The sequence below is a fragment of the Helianthus annuus genome, chromosome 15 (assembly GCF_002127325.2).
Source record: "Helianthus annuus cultivar XRQ/B chromosome 15, HanXRQr2.0-SUNRISE, whole genome shotgun sequence".
NCBI lineage: Eukaryota > Viridiplantae > Streptophyta > Magnoliopsida > Asterales > Asteraceae > Helianthus > Helianthus annuus.
The window spans coordinates 153452551-153472516 of NC_035447.2; the positions used below are offsets into that span (position 1 = coordinate 153452551).

At 36.3% G+C, this 19966-nt stretch overlaps 1 protein-coding gene and 1 long non-coding RNA gene across 10 annotated transcripts; one reads left to right on the forward strand and one right to left on the reverse strand.

Moving 5' to 3' along the window:
* Nucleotides 1–8542: 8542 nt before the first annotated feature.
* On the reverse strand, nt 8543–13102 carry LOC110912859. 2 transcript variants are annotated; one of them, XR_002578214.2, is made up of 10 exons: nt 12796–13102; nt 12530–12634; nt 12308–12380; nt 11171–11351; nt 10960–11091; nt 10766–10861; nt 10586–10684; nt 10241–10502; nt 9042–9109; nt 8543–8918 (listed from the first exon to the last, which is right to left on the reverse strand). It is a non-coding gene; the product is annotated as an uncharacterized LOC110912859 (long non-coding RNA). The 2 variants fall into 2 exon arrangements; XR_004881194.1 differs by lacking the exon at nt 10766–10861.
* A 263-nt stretch (nt 13103–13365) lies between these two features.
* On the forward strand, nt 13366–18922 carry LOC110912860 (cold-responsive protein kinase 1). Of its 8 annotated transcripts, none has more exons than XM_022157680.2 (9): nt 13487–13683; nt 13995–14138; nt 14274–14359; nt 14449–14490; nt 14563–14678; nt 14769–14979; nt 15145–15382; nt 15693–15843; nt 16723–18922. In XM_022157680.2, the coding sequence occupies exons 3-9, from the start codon at nt 14311–14313 to the stop codon at nt 17038–17040; spliced, it is 1125 nt and encodes a 374-aa protein (XP_022013372.1). In that variant the 5' UTR covers nt 13487–13683; nt 13995–14138; nt 14274–14310; the 3' UTR covers nt 17041–18922. The 8 variants fall into 8 exon arrangements, with proteins under 8 accessions (XP_022013373.1, XP_035839863.1, XP_022013376.1 ...); XM_022157679.2 differs by lacking the exon at nt 13487–13683 and adding an exon at nt 13704–13882; XM_022157681.2 differs by lacking the exons at nt 13487–13683; nt 13995–14138 and adding an exon at nt 13366–13458.
* Nucleotides 18923–19966: the final 1044 nt, after the last annotated feature.

Consider the following 19966-nt stretch of genomic DNA (forward strand, 5'->3'; position numbering starts at 1 on the left):
AGCTCGGCACTATATCACAAGTAAGAAGGTCGGGCTAAGCATGATAAGCAAATTTCAGACTTTGACACATCTTATAAAAGTCGGAGCTTAACAAACAATAAAAGTCAAATCATGATCATATGATTAAAAGTCGGACAAGAAGATGGCTCCCAAACTCGGACATGCTACCCCTTAAATAACCTCGGACAGCATGAAGGTTGGGCCAAAGAATCTCGGACAGTGGGGGTTTGCCAAGAAACTCGGACAAAAGGCAAGGGGGGGGCTGCCCCTGTCAAACTCGGACCAAAAGGGGATCCTTAACAAACTCGGACCTCCTTGTGTTTGGTTATAAACTCAGACATTATGTTTGTTAATAAACTCGGACAATAACACTTGCATTAAACTCGGTCCATGTGATATACATTAAACTCGGTCCATGTTATATACATTAAACTCGGTCCATGTTATATACATTAAACTCGGACAGAAGTGGTTATTAAGTTCGGGCATTTATCATTTAAAGAACCTCGGACTTAACATGCCCTCATTAAACTCGGATAGAACTTGGGATATTAAACCTCGGACCTCATGATATCAAAGAAGGTCGGACTAGGTGTTACATTAATAAACTCGGATGTAATGTTTCATTAAACTCAGACATATGTTAATCGTTAAACTCAGACTATCTCAAGACTAACATATATTATCAAACTCAGACAATCAAATGGCGATTGAAACAGTTACACGTGAACATTCAACAGTTACGCATACGAACAAACCCTAGTTCTATTCATATTGACGGCATCATCATAATAATCCACCTATGATCATCAATTAATCATTACAAGAACAATATAATCGAGCATACAACTATTCATATTCGTTTCTCAACAATCGGAGATCCTTAAACGCAGAAACATCACATGTGAAGCTAGGGTTTTTCATGCATACATAATCAAGAATCAAGAATTGGTATCAATCCAATAACCAACAAACAATCATTAACAATTACCTTGTGTGGATTCTAGAGAAAGAGAGTAATCAAACTTGTGATGCCTTGCAAATGATTTGGTGATGATTGCTAGGAGGATTAGAGAGTTACAAGTACGTGTTTTGATTTTTGAGAGAGTGGTTAGTGAAAAGGGGATTAGGGTTAAGTATAATCAAGTTCACTAATGGCCCTCTACACCCCTAACTAATATATTTTACAATAGTACACCATTTCAAATAGTTTCACAGTTTCACCACCAAGTTTATCACAATTAACACATAGTCATGCACAATCACACAATACACTTCATTATACCAAAACGTATACAATTCTATAGTAATCAATTGTGCAATTAAACAGCTAAACAATACTTGAACGTGCAATAAATGTGAAATAGAAATCTTGGAAATTCGAGTTGTCACAACTTGCAAACTACTGAGCATCTTAGCTGACGTCACCATGAAAGTGACATCTAACCTCCTAACAAACTCTAACCTCTGATCTATACAGACACTGCTTGTGTTAACTACTGCTAATACATTCTATTACAAAACAGACTTTAGAACAGCTGCTGCAACCTTCTACTGCTGTGAACCCAGCAGCACTTGTCCGGATCAGCAGTGCTTGACTCAAGGCAGTAAATTGAATCAGCAGGACTTTAGTCTTCCATCAGATCTTTAGTTGAGCAGCAGTTATGGGTCAGCAGTTTAGCAAGATCAGCAGATAGGAGGTCATCAGTAGTTGTAATCACTTTCAAGGGGAGAGATTTGTATATCAACATCTGCTTATTCAGGACCCACTGCTCTGATCCAGTTTTGGCTTTAATTATCTGTTCCTCTGATAGGGTTCAATCCCAACAAAGAGGATCCTTGAACCTGAGAGGATCCTTGAACTGGCTGCGTCCCCATGTACCCTCCTGAGCTGGTGAAGGATCCTTGATGCTGGAAGAAGGATCCTGCTGGTTGAAAATAGGATCCTAGGGCCTGAGTCATTGCTGACGATCCGTAATGCATTCCTCTTATTCCACCCAAGTATTGGACATCCGGAGCTGTAGAATGCTGGGAGGTTATGACCGGGGTGTCGAAATTCAAAGACCTAGGCATCAATGGAGAATGATCCTCCGCTAATCTCTTCTGTTTTTTGATATCCCCAATTTCCTTGAGAATCTTTTCGTTGGTTTTATCCTGCTGCTGTATGTGATCCTTCATCTGCAAAATCAAAGTAAAAAGGTCACTATTAGTATGATTAGAAGAAACAGAAGAAGTTGGAGGTTTTGAGAAAATAGGGCTTGGTCTCTTTGCGGGATTTTCAGCATTCTTCTGTGATCCAGAAGGTGGTGGAGGCAAAGGTGGAACGCCCTGGGAAGAACTGATTGCCGGCATTGAACTCGAAGTGTTCTTTGATGAGGAAGCCATCTGCTTGGAAATAACAAACTGAAATGATCGCAAAGACAATAATTCCTTAGGAATGAAGCACCAATTGCCCCACGGTGGGTGCCAAACTGTTTTGGTCAAAAAATCAAGCAAAGATAATGCAACCAAATCTTTTGTTGTGAGGTGTGATGCTTGAATCAATGAACAATGTTAAGGATAACACAGAAATGTAATGAACAAATGACACAAGGATTTATACGAGGAATAAGCCCTTGATCAAGAGTTGATATCCTGCACAAAAAACCTTGGGTGATGGAAACTACCGATCACCAAGTAAAATTAAACAAAGAATGTATTACAACTTGGGATGATAACAAGCTTGTTACAAGGATCACTAGAGTGTGTAAGTGTGGAAGTGTATCGAAATGATCAGTAAACTGCCGAGAGCTGTTCAAGTGTGTGTGTTTTTGCCAAATTCGCTAAGTGTCTCCACTCAAGCTTGCTATCCCTTTTTAAATTTAGAAATAACAAAGCTAACTAACTATCCGAATATTGTGCAAGCTCCCCACGATCTCCCACAAAGTTCACAAGTCCATGCACGTGCGGAATATTATGAGCATATTCCCCAAGAATATCGGTAGAAGTCAGTCCATGCCCACACTCCTGCAAAACAAGCTCATAAACAAGGTAGACAATCGTTAGCATAAGGATAACAATGAGGATCCTGAATCCTGGTCCTGCAACATATTCTGAGGATCCTTAATTCAAACATGATTGAGGATCCATGATCCTGGCAGCACTTAAGGATCCATGATCCTTGGGAAATCCTCCCCTAACAGTATTCCTTTATCTATTGTTTCTGATAGAGATAGCCGTTTTACTTCTCATTTTGGACTAGTTTCCAAAAAGCAATAGGAACCAAGTTAAATCTAAGCACAACTTATCATCCTCAAACGGAAGGACAAAGCGAAAGGACAATTCAGACAATGGAAGATATGCTTAGAGCTTGTGTAATTGATTTCGGAGGAAATTGGGATGATCATTTACCATTAATAGAAATTTTCTACAATAACAGCTATCATACCAGTATCAATGCTGCACCTTTTGAAGCACTTTATGGGCGAAAGTGCTGAACCCTAGTCTGTTGGGAAGAAATTGGAGAAAAGCAACTGTCTGGACCGGAGACAGTGTAAGAAACAACGGACAAGGTTATTCATGTCAAGGAAAGACTAAAAGCAGCACGCGATCGACAAAAGAGTTATGCTGATAACAGGCGAAAACCGTTGGAATTTCAAATAGGAGACAAAGTATTATTACAAGTTTCTCTATGGAAAGGAGTAGTTAGATTCATCAAAACGGGGAAAGCTAAAGCCCCAGGTATGTTGGACCTTTTGAGATTATTAGAAGAATAGGACCAGTAGCTTATCAGCTACAACTGCCAGAGGAAATGGCAGGAATACATGATGTATTCCATGTATGTAATCTCAAGAAATGCTTAGCAGATTAATCATTAGTAGTACCTCTTAAGGACATAGAGGTAAATGAGAAACTTAAGTTTATAGAGAGACCGCTACAGATTAAAGACAGAAAGATCAAGAACCTCAAACAGAAGAGATTAGTTCTAGTCAAAGTGAAATGAGATTCCAAGAGAGGACCAGAGTACACTTGGGAGCTTGAATCCGAGATGCAGAGGAAATATCCACACCTGTTCCAGTAGACCTCGAGGACGAGTTCTAAAACAAGGTGGGGAGGATATAACAACCCTCCTAAATATATTTCACAACCCTTAAAGTACCCCCATACATCCTAGTCTATGCGGCTCGCGGGCCGCGAAGACCCTCACTATAACTCTCGCGGGGCGCGAGAGAGTGGCGGATCAGACCTATAAATAGAGGGCTTCAACTCTCATTTCAAATCATTCAAATTCTCAATCTCTCTCAATCTCTGATAGCAATTATAATTCCCGGACATAATACCCACTAAAAAGCGAAGCTCTGCCTCGTTGTAAGTATTATAACCCCCGGTTACGTATTAGTTACTCTGCCCAATTGATCTAGAGCTCCGTAACGCATGTCTAGGCTCTGCCTGACTCAGCCGTTGGAGTTCTGTCTCGGGGGGAGGGTATAGCTAATGTAATTTGGGTTATTATACTAACACGTGTGCATTGTTTAATTTAATAGATTATAACCAGAAAGTCACAAGGAAATATCTAAATTAGCAATGTGAGTTAATCCTTTTTTTTGTAAACTGTTTTTTACAAAACCTCAATTATTTAAATTACAATTCATAGTGATTGAGTATTTGTAAATCTACAATTATCGTCGGTATGTTGGGGTTTTGTATACATAACTTGTTACTACACTGTGAGTAGTAACATTACCACAAGTCAGGATTGACAGTACCGTGGGTGGTAGTTAAAGTAGATGTAAACAAATATAATTGCGGGTTGCCCTCAATGCTGTAAAATGATAAAACTTGTTTTGATTAAACTGGGATTCACTTACCAGTATTTTCCACTGACAAAAATGTTTTAAACGCGTTTCAGTTAAAAAATGTGAAAGCCAAATAGAAGCCAGCTGGAGAGTACTGATGGTTTGGAAAAGTGGCTATAAAAGTTACCTAAATAAAGAACAAGTTTTATTTCAATAAATTAGGGTTTATCCCTATAAACAGATTGTAATAGAAACTTGGGATTTTTCCCATGTATTTATTATTATAAAAATATGGTGTTTTACTCTGATAAAGTATTTCCTAACTACGATCCTGATGTAAATTCCGCTGACAAATAAATAAACACCGATACCACCATCTCTGAGTGCTCGCGACCGCCCGCCTCCCGGGGCAAGGGGTCGGGGGCTGCGACAGCGGGGGGGGGACGCACGATTTCAGATAAATATAAAAGACGAGCAAGAATTTGACGACGAAGAGAACTTAGTTCGAGAGGAGGTACGTCCCCCTGGAAGGGACAAAGCCAAAAGGGCAGCGACTGCAAAAAAAAAAAAACAAGCCTCATCAGGGGGCAGTTCGAGAATGGATGAGTTGATGCCCCAGTTCAAAACATACACTGAGGTCACATCCAAAAGGCACAAGCGAACCAACGTGAAGTAGACGAATGGGTAAAGTTGAAGCAAGAGGCAGTAGAATTACAGGAATGAAAGATAATGACAACCGGTATCAACACGTATCCAGAAGAAAACCGTCACGTTTTTGGTAAAATGAAAGAAAAGATCGCCAAAAATGGAATTTTTAGGATTTTAAATTTTTAGCAATCTAGTATTTTTTTTTAAGTTAAGTTTTTTTTAATTATGTAATTTTTTTCAACTTATGTAATGTTTTTTAAGTTATGTAATGATTTTATTTTATAAGTTAAGTAATGTTTAAAAAGATGTTGATTTTTTTGGGAAAAAAAATTAAAAAAAGGAGAGAACCCTTGGTCCATCGAAGAAGCATCTTTCTTGGATGTTGATGTGAAATTGTGAATGACCATGATTAAAGGGTGGGGCTCCTTTAGAATCCATAGTTTTAGTGTTAGACCGGAAAGGTATGGTGTGAGGAGGATGGGTTGCCATGTCACTCGTTATGTAAATGGGTATGAGGATGGACCTAAAGGGGATAGATTAAGGGGGTGGGGGATGAGGCTATATATATATATAGGATTAGGATCAAGAGTGAACAACTTTTGAGAGTGAACTGAGTGAACTAGTCTTGGCCCTTGATTATTTTTTAGATTAAAAGGATAAGATTGACATTAGCCAGCTATGTTTAATTAAAATCCCTTAATTTTCTCATCTTTTAACTCTCTCTCTCTCTCTCATTTTTAATTATTTCTCCATCATTTCTTTATCTATAGATTTTGTTTTATTTTAACTTGAATGTTGTTTTTCTTTTATTATCCGCATATATAGATATCATAATACATTGTTTTTCATTTTTTATAATTTTCAGTAAATATTAAAAAATTTTGTGAGACTGAAATTGTAAATATTTTTTGGCGTAAACTATTTTTTGAATATGTGATGAAGTTAGTTATTTTTGCATACATGTGATATGTTTCCTTTTCATTAATTTCTTAATTTTTTTATGAATCTACTAGTGTGCATGCATAATATACTATATGTTGTTAATGTACACATATGTAACCATTTCTGAATATAATACACATATGTATAAAAGACTGAGATGTGTATAAACTAACAATTGTGTATCTTGTATAAACTGATAGTTAGCGAGACTGTACACAAGTGTATAAACTAACAGCTGTGTATCTTGTATAAACTTATAGTTAGCGAGACTGTACACATGTGTATAAACTAACATTTGTGTATCTTGTATAAACTGATACTAGCGAGACGGTACACATGCGTATAAACTAACAATTGTTTATCTTGTATATAGGGAAACTAGCGAGATTTTAGGGATTTTGATTATATTGTTTAATAAATGCAATTTACAAAAGACGCAAATACCCTTCTATTGATTATTTTAAAGGGACGTTACAAAACTATAATTACTATATTGGCATTGTTTAAAAATCTCTAGGATGTTGTAATCCAATGACCCAGATTAGTTCACAAAGTTCACTTTCAACCTAGTGTTCACTCTAGAACCTTACCATATATATATAACTAGATTTATATATATATATATATATATATATATATATACTAGTCGTTTACCCGCGCGATGCGGCGGGAAACATATCACTTAGGTTGGTGAGTTTAGGCCTATGTACGGGGCGATTCGGTTTTGAGTCATAACCAAAACCAAATTCGCAATGCAACGGAAAACACAACACTTGTTAGTAATTCTAAGGGTGTGCATGAGAATGTTCAGTTCAGTTGGGTTATAACTAAAATCTATTTATTTTTTTTGCCTTAAAGAATGGGTCAGACACGCTACATGTCATTTATTTTTATTAGGGGTGTGAATTTTTGACACGACTCGAAAATACGACATGAACCTAACACGAAATTCACGAGTTTAGGTTTAGTCTAAACGGATTCGTGTCATTTTCAGGTTGAACTCGTTTAACACCCCCTAATTTTTTTGCACATCGCTTTTATTCAAAAGTAATGTTAATGTAAGGATAATTTTATCATAATCAAATTTCACAATAATAATCAAATTTCATTGTAATATCTATTTAATCCTAGGGGGGATATAGCGTATAGTACTTCAGTTAGTTTTCTTATTCTGTCACAAACCAATTTTCGGTTTCACGGGTAGATATTAATACGAAAGACTCATCCATATACACTCTACGAGAAACATCATGAAGTGTATCTCGTATAAATTGTATTCGACACAAATACACTTACCAACTAAAATCACACCTTCAATGCTTTCTACTCAAAAAATAAGAACCCTTTGTTTTATGAAATAAAAACTATTCGTTACCTATAAAAAGCAAAACCCCTTTAGACTTATTATCCTCACCCTTTCACCAAAAGAGAATGTCAAACTCAGGTCCTTCAGCAGGATATACCCTTTACCCCCCCCCCCCAAAAAAAAAAAAAAAAAAAAAAAAAAAAAAAAAAAACTCAGGTCCTTCCAATGCATGAATGTCTTAAGCATTTTAACCTTGTTAATTAAACAACAATACAGTTAAGACATTCTTTTCAAGGATGATCGAATTTAACCCATACTTGCATAAAAATTATGATAGATTCAAAGAACCATTATAAACTTGATGACATATCCTATAAAACAAGTAGCGTTGTAGGACACACTTTGACTACTTGTATCATGTAAAATCCCATATGACAAAAAAAAAAAAAAACTGTGAAAATTTGAGTTTAGTGCTGCCTTGATTCCTCCCCAAGCACTTCCATGTTGCAAACAGTTCATGTAAATGATGTAATACGATAGGAATGATTAGTACGGCTGCGAAACGACCAAATGCAAAATTGAACAACATTATACCCGACAACAAAAACTAAAATTAAGGGTGTTCATCGGTTCAGTTTTCGATTTATTTGGGTTGGCTGGTTCAGTTTATTTGGTTTTAAACTTATTAGGTTGTAGCAAAAAACCGAACCCGAATTAGATATGTTCTTAATCAAATAAGAATTCGGTGCGGTTACAATTCGATTTGGTTTTCGACAAGCAACTCGCATGGAACTTTAATATTTTTTTTATTGTTGTTGTAAGTCAACCAGGTCAGAAGTCTTTTTATGTAAAACGGTAACTCGACTGTACATAGGAAAAAAAAATCTCTATTCACCACCAGCAAGCACATGTCTCCTTCATTGTCCTCATACACTAATCTATGGTAACATACAAATAACTGAAGGGCTGCCGCCAAGCTTTCTAGAAGAATTTACAGCCTCTGCCTCGCCTGAGAAACAATATCTTGTGGCTGAGTTGACTGCAGGAGACAGTCAGTGTCATCTAATCAGATCATGATTCTAGTTGCGAGCATCTGTTCCCATTCCAACGGTTTCTCAGATCTTTCGGTTCAGACCTGTTATTACCCGAACCATGCTGCAAAAGTACGCGCCAAAACATTCACACCATATACAGATGGTTAAGCTCTCGGAGACACGACCAAGATCACACGTCCATGCATCTCATAACTATTAACACAGTTACATATATATGAGTGTAAAAATAACTAATTAGAAAATTATATTCTTTATACATAACCATATGTCTGGTTAATGACTTTTAAACAAATAAGCTTCATACCATACCATTACCTGTAATCAAGAAGTCCCACATGCCAATTATAAAAATTAATATCACTCACGTAGTCAGCGTATCAGATCTGCAGAACCGCAAAAAACAACAATTGTATCAGGTTTGCAATCAATTGGACACTATATAAAACCCAAAATTCCAATCATTAACAGTTCCAATCGTCGTAAATCTCAACAATTCCAAAGATAGCTCCTAAATGAGGTTTGTTAACAAGAACAAAGCAAATTATTAAAACCACATTACAAAATCTATAAGAAACAAATCAACAAATTCTAAGATCAAAACTTTAGTTATAGGCCAAAACTAAAGTTTGTTATGCCGAGGAACTAAATTAACCAGATGCATGAAAATGACTAAAGAAATCCAATATCTCTATCTATATGACAAGGAATCAGAATCAATGACTCCAAGTGTATGCCATTGTTTCTTCAGATTCTAATCTACAAACGTGCCAGCTCACTCTAAATGGTGACCCGTTCACTAAAAATGGTGAATTTGACCCGTTTAGAATTTGACTTGCTTACTAAATTTGACAGTGAAGGAGCTACTGATAAGTAATTTAAAAAACTAAAAAATAGTTCCAAAAATTGAGAGTGGCTAGTTTTCTAAAAGCTCGCCTCATTAGCCATATTGGGATCAGCTCGAGCTTTTAGCAAGCATGTAATCATCACCTCTGTCAAATCATAATAAAGTTATAATGAGAACATTGGATCATTTCACATACTTGCTTCCACAGTTGCAAATCCCATTGAACAAAAATCAGCATAAAAAGATAGACATGATACCGAACTGTTCTAGTTAATACACCTAGATTCTCAGGAAGTTTGATTCTGTATTGGTCTTTCACTCAACTAACAATGATTACCTGTAAATTTTCAAAGCCCTAGACGCATCTCTGCCGCTAAGGTATCAGATAGATAGCCTTCATCGATCTCTGAACCTAATATGTCCGAAATTAATTCGTTTATTTATAATTTGAGTTCTGAAGTGGAAGAGTATTTAAAAAAAATTATTTACCCTATAACTGCTAGCTCTCTTTATAACAAATAGCTTTTGAAATCAAATCTAATACCCTGTACTTGCTAGCTCTCTTTACAGTATAATAACCTCATTCAAACCCTAATCCCAAAAGACGATTCAGAACACATATATATAGCAGAATCATCTCCAACTTAAAAACCGAAACTTTAAAAGATACCTTTGTACATAACATTTCTATTGAATTGGGACAAAACCCTTCAACCTCTGCATCAACAAACTGCAAACTGCAAATCTTCGACTTTTTCGTTTTCGGTTCGCTTACAGATGGCACACTTGTGAGCTGGAAATATAAACGGTTACCCTGCAACAATTTTTTCTTGAAGCTTCTGTCGATCGGTCTTATCATTTTTCTGGAGCAGCTTGGCTACGCATTTCGGGTGATAAAAGTGGCCACACGTTGCGGAACTACAACGAAAAACCTACACAATGATACGAATAGATAATTGCTTAATATCATTGGAAAAAATGACGATGAAAATATATTTTCTCGAGTATTACATACCTCTGTATTTGTAGATTTATCAGAAGACCCTAGTTCACCACAGACAAAGTACTGGTGCAGACTATACTGACAATTTTCACATTTATATTCGTTTTGACTCTGCAAAGAATAAATATTTAAAAGAATAATTAAACGAAACAATACATATGATATCATCCAAACTCCTATACGATTAACTACCTCCAGTTCTTCAGGAGATAAAAAAAAGGGATTCACAATTGGACTCTTGTGCCTCTTCAGAATCTGGGATTGCATGAAACGACCTAAAACATCTCTCTTCACAAATAGACGACAAAGTCGTCAAAAAACCATCAGTTAAAAATCATTTAAATTTTTCCTTAAGGAAATGAAGACGTGAAGTAAAAAAGTAGTACCATGTAAGCCTGCCACCATTATCACATATCGCACAAACGGGATCGAAATGATCATCGGCATCATCTGACTCGCTATCTTCGCTGGTGATGTCATCATCTTGCGTTTCACCGTTTGTATCATCAACTATAAAGCTAGTATATTTCAAGAATGTCAAAAGATCAAAAGAAATCAGTGAGGAAAAACGGAGACAAACCAGAAGCCGTATTATACCTCATCAAAAGCGTTTGTTTTTCCTTGGCTAAGAAGGATGACGTGAGGCCTGTGAAACTCTTGATATTGTTTTGAGAGTTGAAACTGATATTCATGCCACATGTCTTCGACTGTGAAAGCGGGCTAGCTTTCGAGCCATGGGATATGGTTGATCTGATTGAGAACGCACTTGCTGATGTGGCTGCCATGTCAGACCCTAAAGAATACATAGAGCCAACAATTGTTATAAATGAATTTATTCATATTATGTTTATCTTACAATGATAAAAACATAAAATACAAATGAAAAAGAGAGCTTAATGACTACTAACTACACATCCTGTTGGGTTCTAGTGTTATACCATACCTAATTAATACTGACTACACATCCATTGCAGCCTTTATGTAGATACTTTGAATGCAAATATTAGACAAACAGGTATTTGCATATTCAAAAAATAATATCACATTCTCAAATCAGATTCATTTTTCGTTTAGGGAATCCAGAACTATTTGAAAACTATGACGATAGATATAAACTTCAAAATCAAAATTAATTGATGCAAACAACAGTAGTCAGATGAACATACTACCAAATGATTCACGGAGTTAACTAAATCTCACAGTTTGAAATGCATCAAATTTTAAATCATCAGCTAAAATTGCATCTTAAAACAGATGAAACGGTTCATCCAAACAGCCGAAAGAGATACATTAACTTCAGAATCCACATGAATAAGTTGGTAATAGGTTCATCTGACTACTGAAATTTTCAAATCATAGGCTTAATTGCATCTTAAAACAAATCACAAGGTTCTACAAACATCTAAAAGAGAACATTCGAGAAATCACGCAGACAGATAAACGAATCAATCAAACAGAAAGTGCGTTCATCGATAGAACACAACCCAAATCGACCCATTCCTAAGCAAATGGGCTATAATCTGTTGGATAATCAATAAAGTAACCAGAAAGCATTTTGTCTTCTATCTCGCATACTATTTTATTTCATTAGCAAAATTCTCTTCTGGTTTGTTTTCTTTTATTCAAGAGTTGTGTGTGATTAATTGTGTTAGCCAAGGCCTGAACCAAAAAAAATCATCACATGTCATAGTGTTCATCGATAGAAAATAAACCAAACATGTAAAAAAATCTCACTTTCTCATCCAGGAATGCTCTTATTATTACTTTTGTAACTTCTTCTTCCACACCAGAGGCCCCATTAGAATCCCTGCAATGTAGAAAATCCACATATTATTACAATGTAGAAAATCCACATATAAATTCAATAATATTGACCAAAAAGAGTTCATCATTATATTTTTTAAACAAAAACAAGAATTAATCTTATTTTTATAAGCCCATTAAACTTTTACTTACCAATAACACAGGATACTTGACCCTATGTAGTTTCACCATCATCAGTTGACTCCCCACCTCTCCAACCCACCATACAACATATATTTTCCCCTGGTTGAACTGCAGCTGACAACACAAAATAAAAATTGGTAAAAACAACAATAATAAACGATCAGTAAACTAACGCTTAAGTTTCTTGAGAGATAAAAAGGTGCTGGCTTAAAGCTTCCTTAATGAGATGGGGAGTGTGATACTCTAAACCCTTAGACATTTTAGGGTTTGATTACCTTTTTGTTTGCTAATCGTTGATGTGGAAGAAAAGCCGAAAGAAACCACAGCAGATATGACCTGACGAAACCTTCAGTTAGGGTTTCTTCAAATCGGTGTTCAACCCTGTGTGTTTTCATCATCTGATTTCATCTCAAACCATCAGCACTCCAGACATCTTTCATCACGGACGACGAAACCCTAGTTTCCTCCACCGGTGGTTCAAACACTTCCGATCTAGATCTGAGAGAAAGAGAGAGAAAGGAAGGAGAAAGTTGATCTGATAAAGTTGATGTGAGTTGTGAGAGAGAGTAGGGAATGGAAAGGGCAATCCGTGTGAAGTGAATATCAGCGGTTCAGATTGTGATCCATGTGAAAAATTGCAAGAAATGGACGGTTGATGATGAATCAGTTGAAGGGTAAAAAGTTTGTGTTTTCTTGTGCCTTAACAGTTGTACATTGTGCATTAAGTGTTTTTTCAACACCTTGTTCAATTACCATCTTGTCCTTCACATATGTTTATTAAAGTAGTATAGATATATATAGGTTTGTGTGTGTTGCAGGGGGACGTCGAGATCGGCTGTGGGCGGACGAAGAGGACGGGGACGGACCAAGGGGGCGGTGTTCCGGGGCAGCGCCGTACCTCGCCAGCCCTTGGCCCTCCCCCATACCGACAGGCCTTGGTAAAGTTGAATAAACGAAAACATACATTTCTCCTTTGGTGTTGGTTCGATTATTTCAACTAAAGTTGACTTTCTTACAATAAAACAAAAAACATTTGTTTCACTTGAACAACTACTATCCGCACCATCACCAGTTCCAAAATCTCAATTGTCATGTGTTTATTCGATTCATTCCTTTTGTTTTCATATAATCTTCTTCTTGCGTCGTTTTGGAAGACTTCAGCGGTACGGATTTTATCGTAATTTTGTATTTTGATTCAGGATCTCAAAAATTGATGCAAATTAGGTCACTGTTTCTCTTCAATTCATGTATATTACTGAATTTGGTTAGTTTTGGAGAGATTTTAAAGGAAAATCTAGTTGTAATTTGGGAAAGAGAATTACTGCATTATTTGTATGCTGCTGATAAGGATACTGTGAATTGGTGGGTTTATGTTGTTGTAGCCCTTTCCTTTTTTTTTTGTAGCTTTATGTGGTTGAGTGGGATATGTAATGATTCTATATTCTTCTTCAATGATGCATTATGTAACACTTAGGCAAATACCGGCTGTGGACACAATAGATGTTGGGTTCATAACCAAGGCGGCGTTTTGGGAACGATGACTATGCTCCGCGCAAGGCCTATGTGTCTTGAGTGTGCCTTGCGCCTTTGACAACATAGAGTAGTACTAGGATGTGTGGTATGAGATTCCGGATGTTTCACATTACATCATTTTGTGCTCACAAAGTTATTTATGTTGTTGCCTTGATTTTGAATTTTTAACGGTTGATGTAGTAGAATGATACTTTATAAAATCTTTTGGTCATGATTACAGAGTCAAATTTACTAGTCAACATAAAGAAAACCTTGTCATGACTATGTTCAGTTGCTGTTGTGGGACGGTAGCTTCCCCAACTAGAGGTACATGGTTAAATACAAACTTGAATTTTATAAATGTTCAAGTCCTTTTTTACATACACGATTTTAATGCTAATCGTTTTCTTGGAAAGTTTCAGCAAACAATCAGGGAAGCAACATTGATGTTAGTACAGGTAAGACCAATGACCACCTATTAACTTTGTTTGTTTCTTGGTATAGTTTTAATTAGATGTTATTTATTGCAGAACTTTTGGATGTTGAGAATATGAGATTTTATACATACAAGGATCTGAAAGTTGCTACTGCAGATTTTAGACTGGAAAATAAGATAGGGCAGGGAGGTTTTGGTTCCGTTTACAAGGTAACTTTCAGATATTCGAAACTGATTCTCTAAACATGTGGTTAGATATTACTTCCTTCATATCTTAAACAAATACTTATTGTTCTTTAGGGAATACTAAAAGATGGATTAGTAGTTGCTATAAAGGTTCTCTCTGCTGATTCAAGGCAAGGCGTGCGGGAGTTCTTGAATGAAATAACCGTTATTTCAGATATGCAACATGAAAACCTAGTCAAGTTGCACGGTTATTGTGTGGAAAGAGATCATAGAATCTTGGTCTATGGTTACCTTAAAAACGGTAGTCTAGATCAAACCCTACTTGGTAACTAAAATCTTTTTTTTTTCTCATTTGTTATATGGTATTATTCTTTTTTTTTATTATTATAATTGTGAGAACCTGCCACCGGAAAACTCGCACCCTGCTAACCAACGAGACTAGGTAAAACGCAACTTATGAAGTTTTTTTTGGGGGTTTCATGACTTGTAGGAAACGGTGATTGTAGCATTCGTTTCACATGGAAAATTAGAAGGAAGATATGCATAGGTGTTGCAAAGGGGCTTGCTTATCTTCACGAGGAAGTGCAGCCTCATGTTATTCATAGGGATATAAAGCCAAGCAATATTTTGCTTGATGTAGATTTTACACCAAAAATTTCTGATTTTGGTCTTGCAAAGCTTTTCCCAGATCATTTGACTCATATTAGCACGCGCATTGCAGGAACTCAGTAAGCTCGTCACCTTTCATTATTCCTTAGTAGACATGATTCATGAAAATACGGAGAATCTTATTGTTTTTGCAATAATCAGCTATAAATGTTTGGATTATCGGTAATGTTTCTGACTATAATTTAATAGTCGATTAAATCAGCCTTTTTGGATATTCCGTTTCATAGTAGAAGTTGGTTATTTAAGGGTACACTTATCAAACATATAAATATCTGATTATATGATTATTACAACTTCAAGCAAAAAAGCGCGTGTCCACAACCCTTTTTATTATACATCTTTTATCTTATATGTAATGGCTTATTGCAGAGGCTACTTGGCCCCAGAGTATTTAATAAGAGGCCACTTGTCAAGGAAAGCAGACATCTACAGTTTTGGTATTTTGCTTTTGGAGATCGTTTCGGGAAGACCCAACCAAGACAGACGGTTACCCGATGAAGAACAATATCTTCTTGATCTGGTATGCATTTCTTCATTTTCAATTAAATTCGTTTTTCAACTTTTCTACCCCTGAACTAGTTATATTATATAATGTCTTGTCTAATTTTTTTCTTACAAATAATTGTTGATACTGACTTGTATTCACCTGACTCCCCTATATTGTGATTACGAAAGGGTAGTTAAGTCATTTAATTAATAAGTAAACTATTTTCTAGACTGTAAGTTGATGTTAAAACTGTAATTTTCATAGGACTGAGGAACAAACGTTTTGCGTGAATCTTGTTTGATTCTTTATCATAAAGCAGAATCAAAAAGAAAAAGGGTAAAAAGAACATACTTAATACAGAAATAGAATAGACAAAAAATACATGGCATGGATCAATAACATGACAATTTAGGGGTGTTAAATGGGTCGTATTTGCAGGCTGTCGGGTTGAACACAAACCCGAACGGCGTGTCAGGCACCTGAACACGACACGAGTATTCTTGGTTTGATACGAAAATAACCCGTTTAACCCGAATTTTTTTTGTATATTAACACTCTAGAATTACAAGCTACAACCAAAAATACACACACACACATATATATATATATAATTACGTTTTTTAACTATAAAACTTGAAGCTAATTTCTCTCTTGTATCTAATAAATTTGGAATAATATCTTTAAAGAGTTTAACTTAAAACATAAATCACATTTAAATATATAAGTCTAGTAAACCTGCTAGGTCGTCTAATTTAGCTAAACGCATCTGCGGGTTCAACCCAGACCCATATAGACTTAACCCAAACTCGCAAATTTTATGTGAGGTTCGTGTCGTGTCAGAAATTCACACTCTTACATGGCATACACATGTAGAAAACATGACATGACTAATATACTCCACTCTTTTTTTAGGCACGACAACTATATCGAGAAGGAGAGTTACAACGGTTGGTCGATACTTCAGTGGAAGAAGACGCTGATATCTACGAAGCTTGTCGATACTTAAAAATCGGTCTTCTTTGCACCCAAATTCTGCCAAAAAGCCGACCATCCATGTCAAATGTCGTGAATATGTTAAATGATAATGATGACATAGAGTTTGATGAAAATGATTTATCTGGTCCAGCATTATCATCTAATGTTTCAAGACAAGATGACGATTCTTCTTCGTATGGAAACACGAAGACATCGTGTGCCACTATGACTTTCACAACAATCACTCACCGATGATGATCCTGAATAGCTTAACTCATAAGTATTGTAGCAGTGTCATTTTTGTAGATATGTACATATATATTGAAAAGGAAAGCATCATTCGTAGGTTTGTATTGCTAAGACAAGTAATTAGCGTAGGTGGCAGTTACTACTGCAGATGAAGATCCCGCCGATATGGGGTTACCACACATGGTGATAGTGTGAAAAATGTTGTTATAGAGTTATCGTAAGTATATTAGCCATAGAGTATCTTCTCGTCGTTTTTATTTATTATTGTCATGGAAGCTTTCTCATGTCTTTTTCGAAGGTCTCAAGTTACTAAACAATGGCCTGCTTATCTCAAGTTTGTTGTTCGCGGATGATGCGCTCATAATTGGTGAATGGTCTCGTGAAAATGTGTTAAACATGTTGCGGATACTTAGATGTTTTCACTTAGTGTCGGGGTTACAAGTTAATTGCATGAAATCCAATTTGTATGGGATTGGTGTGGTGGAGGAGGAGGTGTCAAGCTTTGCAAATGATATTCGGTGTAATATGGGGACGTTTCCTTGCAAGTATCTCGGCCCTGTCGTGGGTACAAATATGAATCGAATTGCGAGTTGGAGACTGGTAGTGGAGGCATTCGACAAAAGGCTTGCTTTATGGAAATCTTCCTTAATTTCGGGGGAGGAAGATTAACTTTATTAAAAGTGGTCATGGAAACAATACTCACGTATTTTTTCTCTTTATATAACGCTCCAAAGGCGGTTATAGATTGTCTGGAGGCAAAATGGCGAAGGTTTTTGTGGGGCGGGGACGAGAACATAGATAAAATGGCGTGTGGGTTAATTGGAAAAGAATAAGGAAAAGAATAACCACTGCGGTGGAAGAAGGCGGATTGGGTCTTACCCCTCTTCGAGATGTGAACACGGCGCTTTTAGCGAAATGGTGGTAGCGGTTTAAGACCGAAACAAATGCGTTATGGCGACAAGTTATCTTAGCCATTCATGGCTCTAGTCGCTCAACGTCGGGTCTTCCTCACATGAAGTCCGTTTCCGGGGTTTGGAATACGATTGCAAACCTGGAGGATAGGTTGGCCAAATCGGGCTTATCCATGAATAACTTGATTAAAGGAAAGGTGGGGTCGGGCGAAAAAATTCGGTTGTGGACCGATTCGTGGCTTTATCTGGAGCCTTTGAAAAATAGATTCCCTAATTTGTTTGCTTTGGAAAAAAGTAAGAATATGCTCCAGGGGTTTTCTTTTTCTAGTCAGATAGATGGATGGGAATGGATCAAAGAGGAAGATGGTTGTTCAAAGTTGCTTCAATAAAACAGGTTCTATTCGAAATATCCAACGATCCGGTCAATTTTATTATGGATTGGAACAGCTGGGTGCCTAAAAAGGTTAATCTTTTTATGTGGAAAGCGGAGATGAATCGTATTCTGACTTTAGTGGCGCTTAGAAACAGGAATGTAAATATGGAGTCGGTGGTGTGCGGTTTATGTGGCGAGCAAGACAAATCCAACGAGCACCTTCTTATTTCGTGTGAGTTTGCCTCGGCTGTGTGGAATTATATTAGTAGCTAGTGTGGTGTATCTCCAATCTTCGCTTTCTCGGTTCGGGATTTATTAACTTTACACCATAATTCGAGACTTGGGAGGCAGAAAAACAAAGTCTTCCAAGGCGTTATCATGACGGCTGGTTGGCGAGAAACGATAAGCTCTACTTGAACAAATCAGCTACGGTCACTAAAGTTGTGGAAGACATTACATCCCTCGAATATCTTTGGATAAAGAATAGATCCCCTCTGTAGAGGTCTGGGTTGGAGTAATTGGTGTAATTTTATTTTTTGAGTATTGTATGTTTGTGCTAGCTTCTTGCTAGTTTGTCTCGGTGAAAAGTTGCCGTTCAACTTTTTTTTTTTTTTTTTTTTTTTGCATGTGTACCATGTGTGTAATTTGAGAGCAAGTTACTTCACCATGTTCATAGCTAGAGTTTTATCTTATAGAATAAGTTGTTTTCTTTGATTATAATCCATAAATTATTTTGTTTATATTTCTAAGCATTGATTCTTAAAAACCTTATTCTCACAATAAATTATAATTGATTTTAATAGTTGATTTTGACTTAAAAAGGAGATTGATTTAATAGTTGATTTTGACTTAACTCCTAAACTTTGTTTGCGGTGAATTCATCATGGCATTCAATATAGTTGGACCATACGTGGATATGACAGCTCTTGCATATAGTGGAGGCGTTTTATTCAAAACGACCCACCCAAATTCACTGATTATGACCCCAACACGATGTATGTTTATGAGAAAGCTATCGGAATGCTCAGTGGCGTTTTTGAGAATTTACGTACCCTGTTCGAGCTCGAAAAATGGGCTCATATGCTTTAACGATAAACAATATAATTACGAAAATGACAAAAAAAAAACCTGTTTAGGAGCCATTAACGCCTAAAAATACGACAACACTTAATCAATACGACAAATATACGATACGGGTTCTGATGTTCATCAAACTTTCAAACTTTCAATATATCAAAGTTCTATCAGATTCAAAGTTTCAGATTATCAGTATCAAATTATCAGTATCAGTTTATCAGAAATCAAACTTTCAGAATCAATATATCAATCCGATGTTCAATAGGAATTTCAGATTAAACTTTCAATTCAAAGTTTCAGATTATCATTATCAATCGGAAATTCAGAATCAATATATCAATCGGAAATTCAGAATCAAAGTCTCAATATATCAATCAGAAATTCACTTGATGTTTGGAATCGTCTCCTGCTGTTCGTTCGTTCAGTTTCCTGCGTGGCTAGCCGCTGCGTAATTCTTTTTTTTAATCATATTAGTATTGGATTGGGCCTAATAAACCTATTGTTAACTTGGGTAAATTATAAAGAATACAAATGTATTTGATAATGGGCCTCTATATTGGATTTGTTATGT

Bases quoted from the DNA above. Each gene is read 5' to 3' on its own strand.
- LOC110912860 (XM_022157681.2), top strand. From the start codon at position 14,311: ATGACTATGTTCAGTTGCTGTTGTGGGACGGTAGCTTCCCCAACTAGA. The intron at 14,679-14,768 runs GTAACTTTCAGA...ATTGTTCTTTAG, and splicing joins GTTTTGGTTCCGTTTACAAG to GGAATACTAAAAGATGGATT. The intron at 14,980-15,144 runs GTAACTAAAATC...CATGACTTGTAG, and splicing joins TCTAGATCAAACCCTACTTG to GAAACGGTGATTGTAGCATT.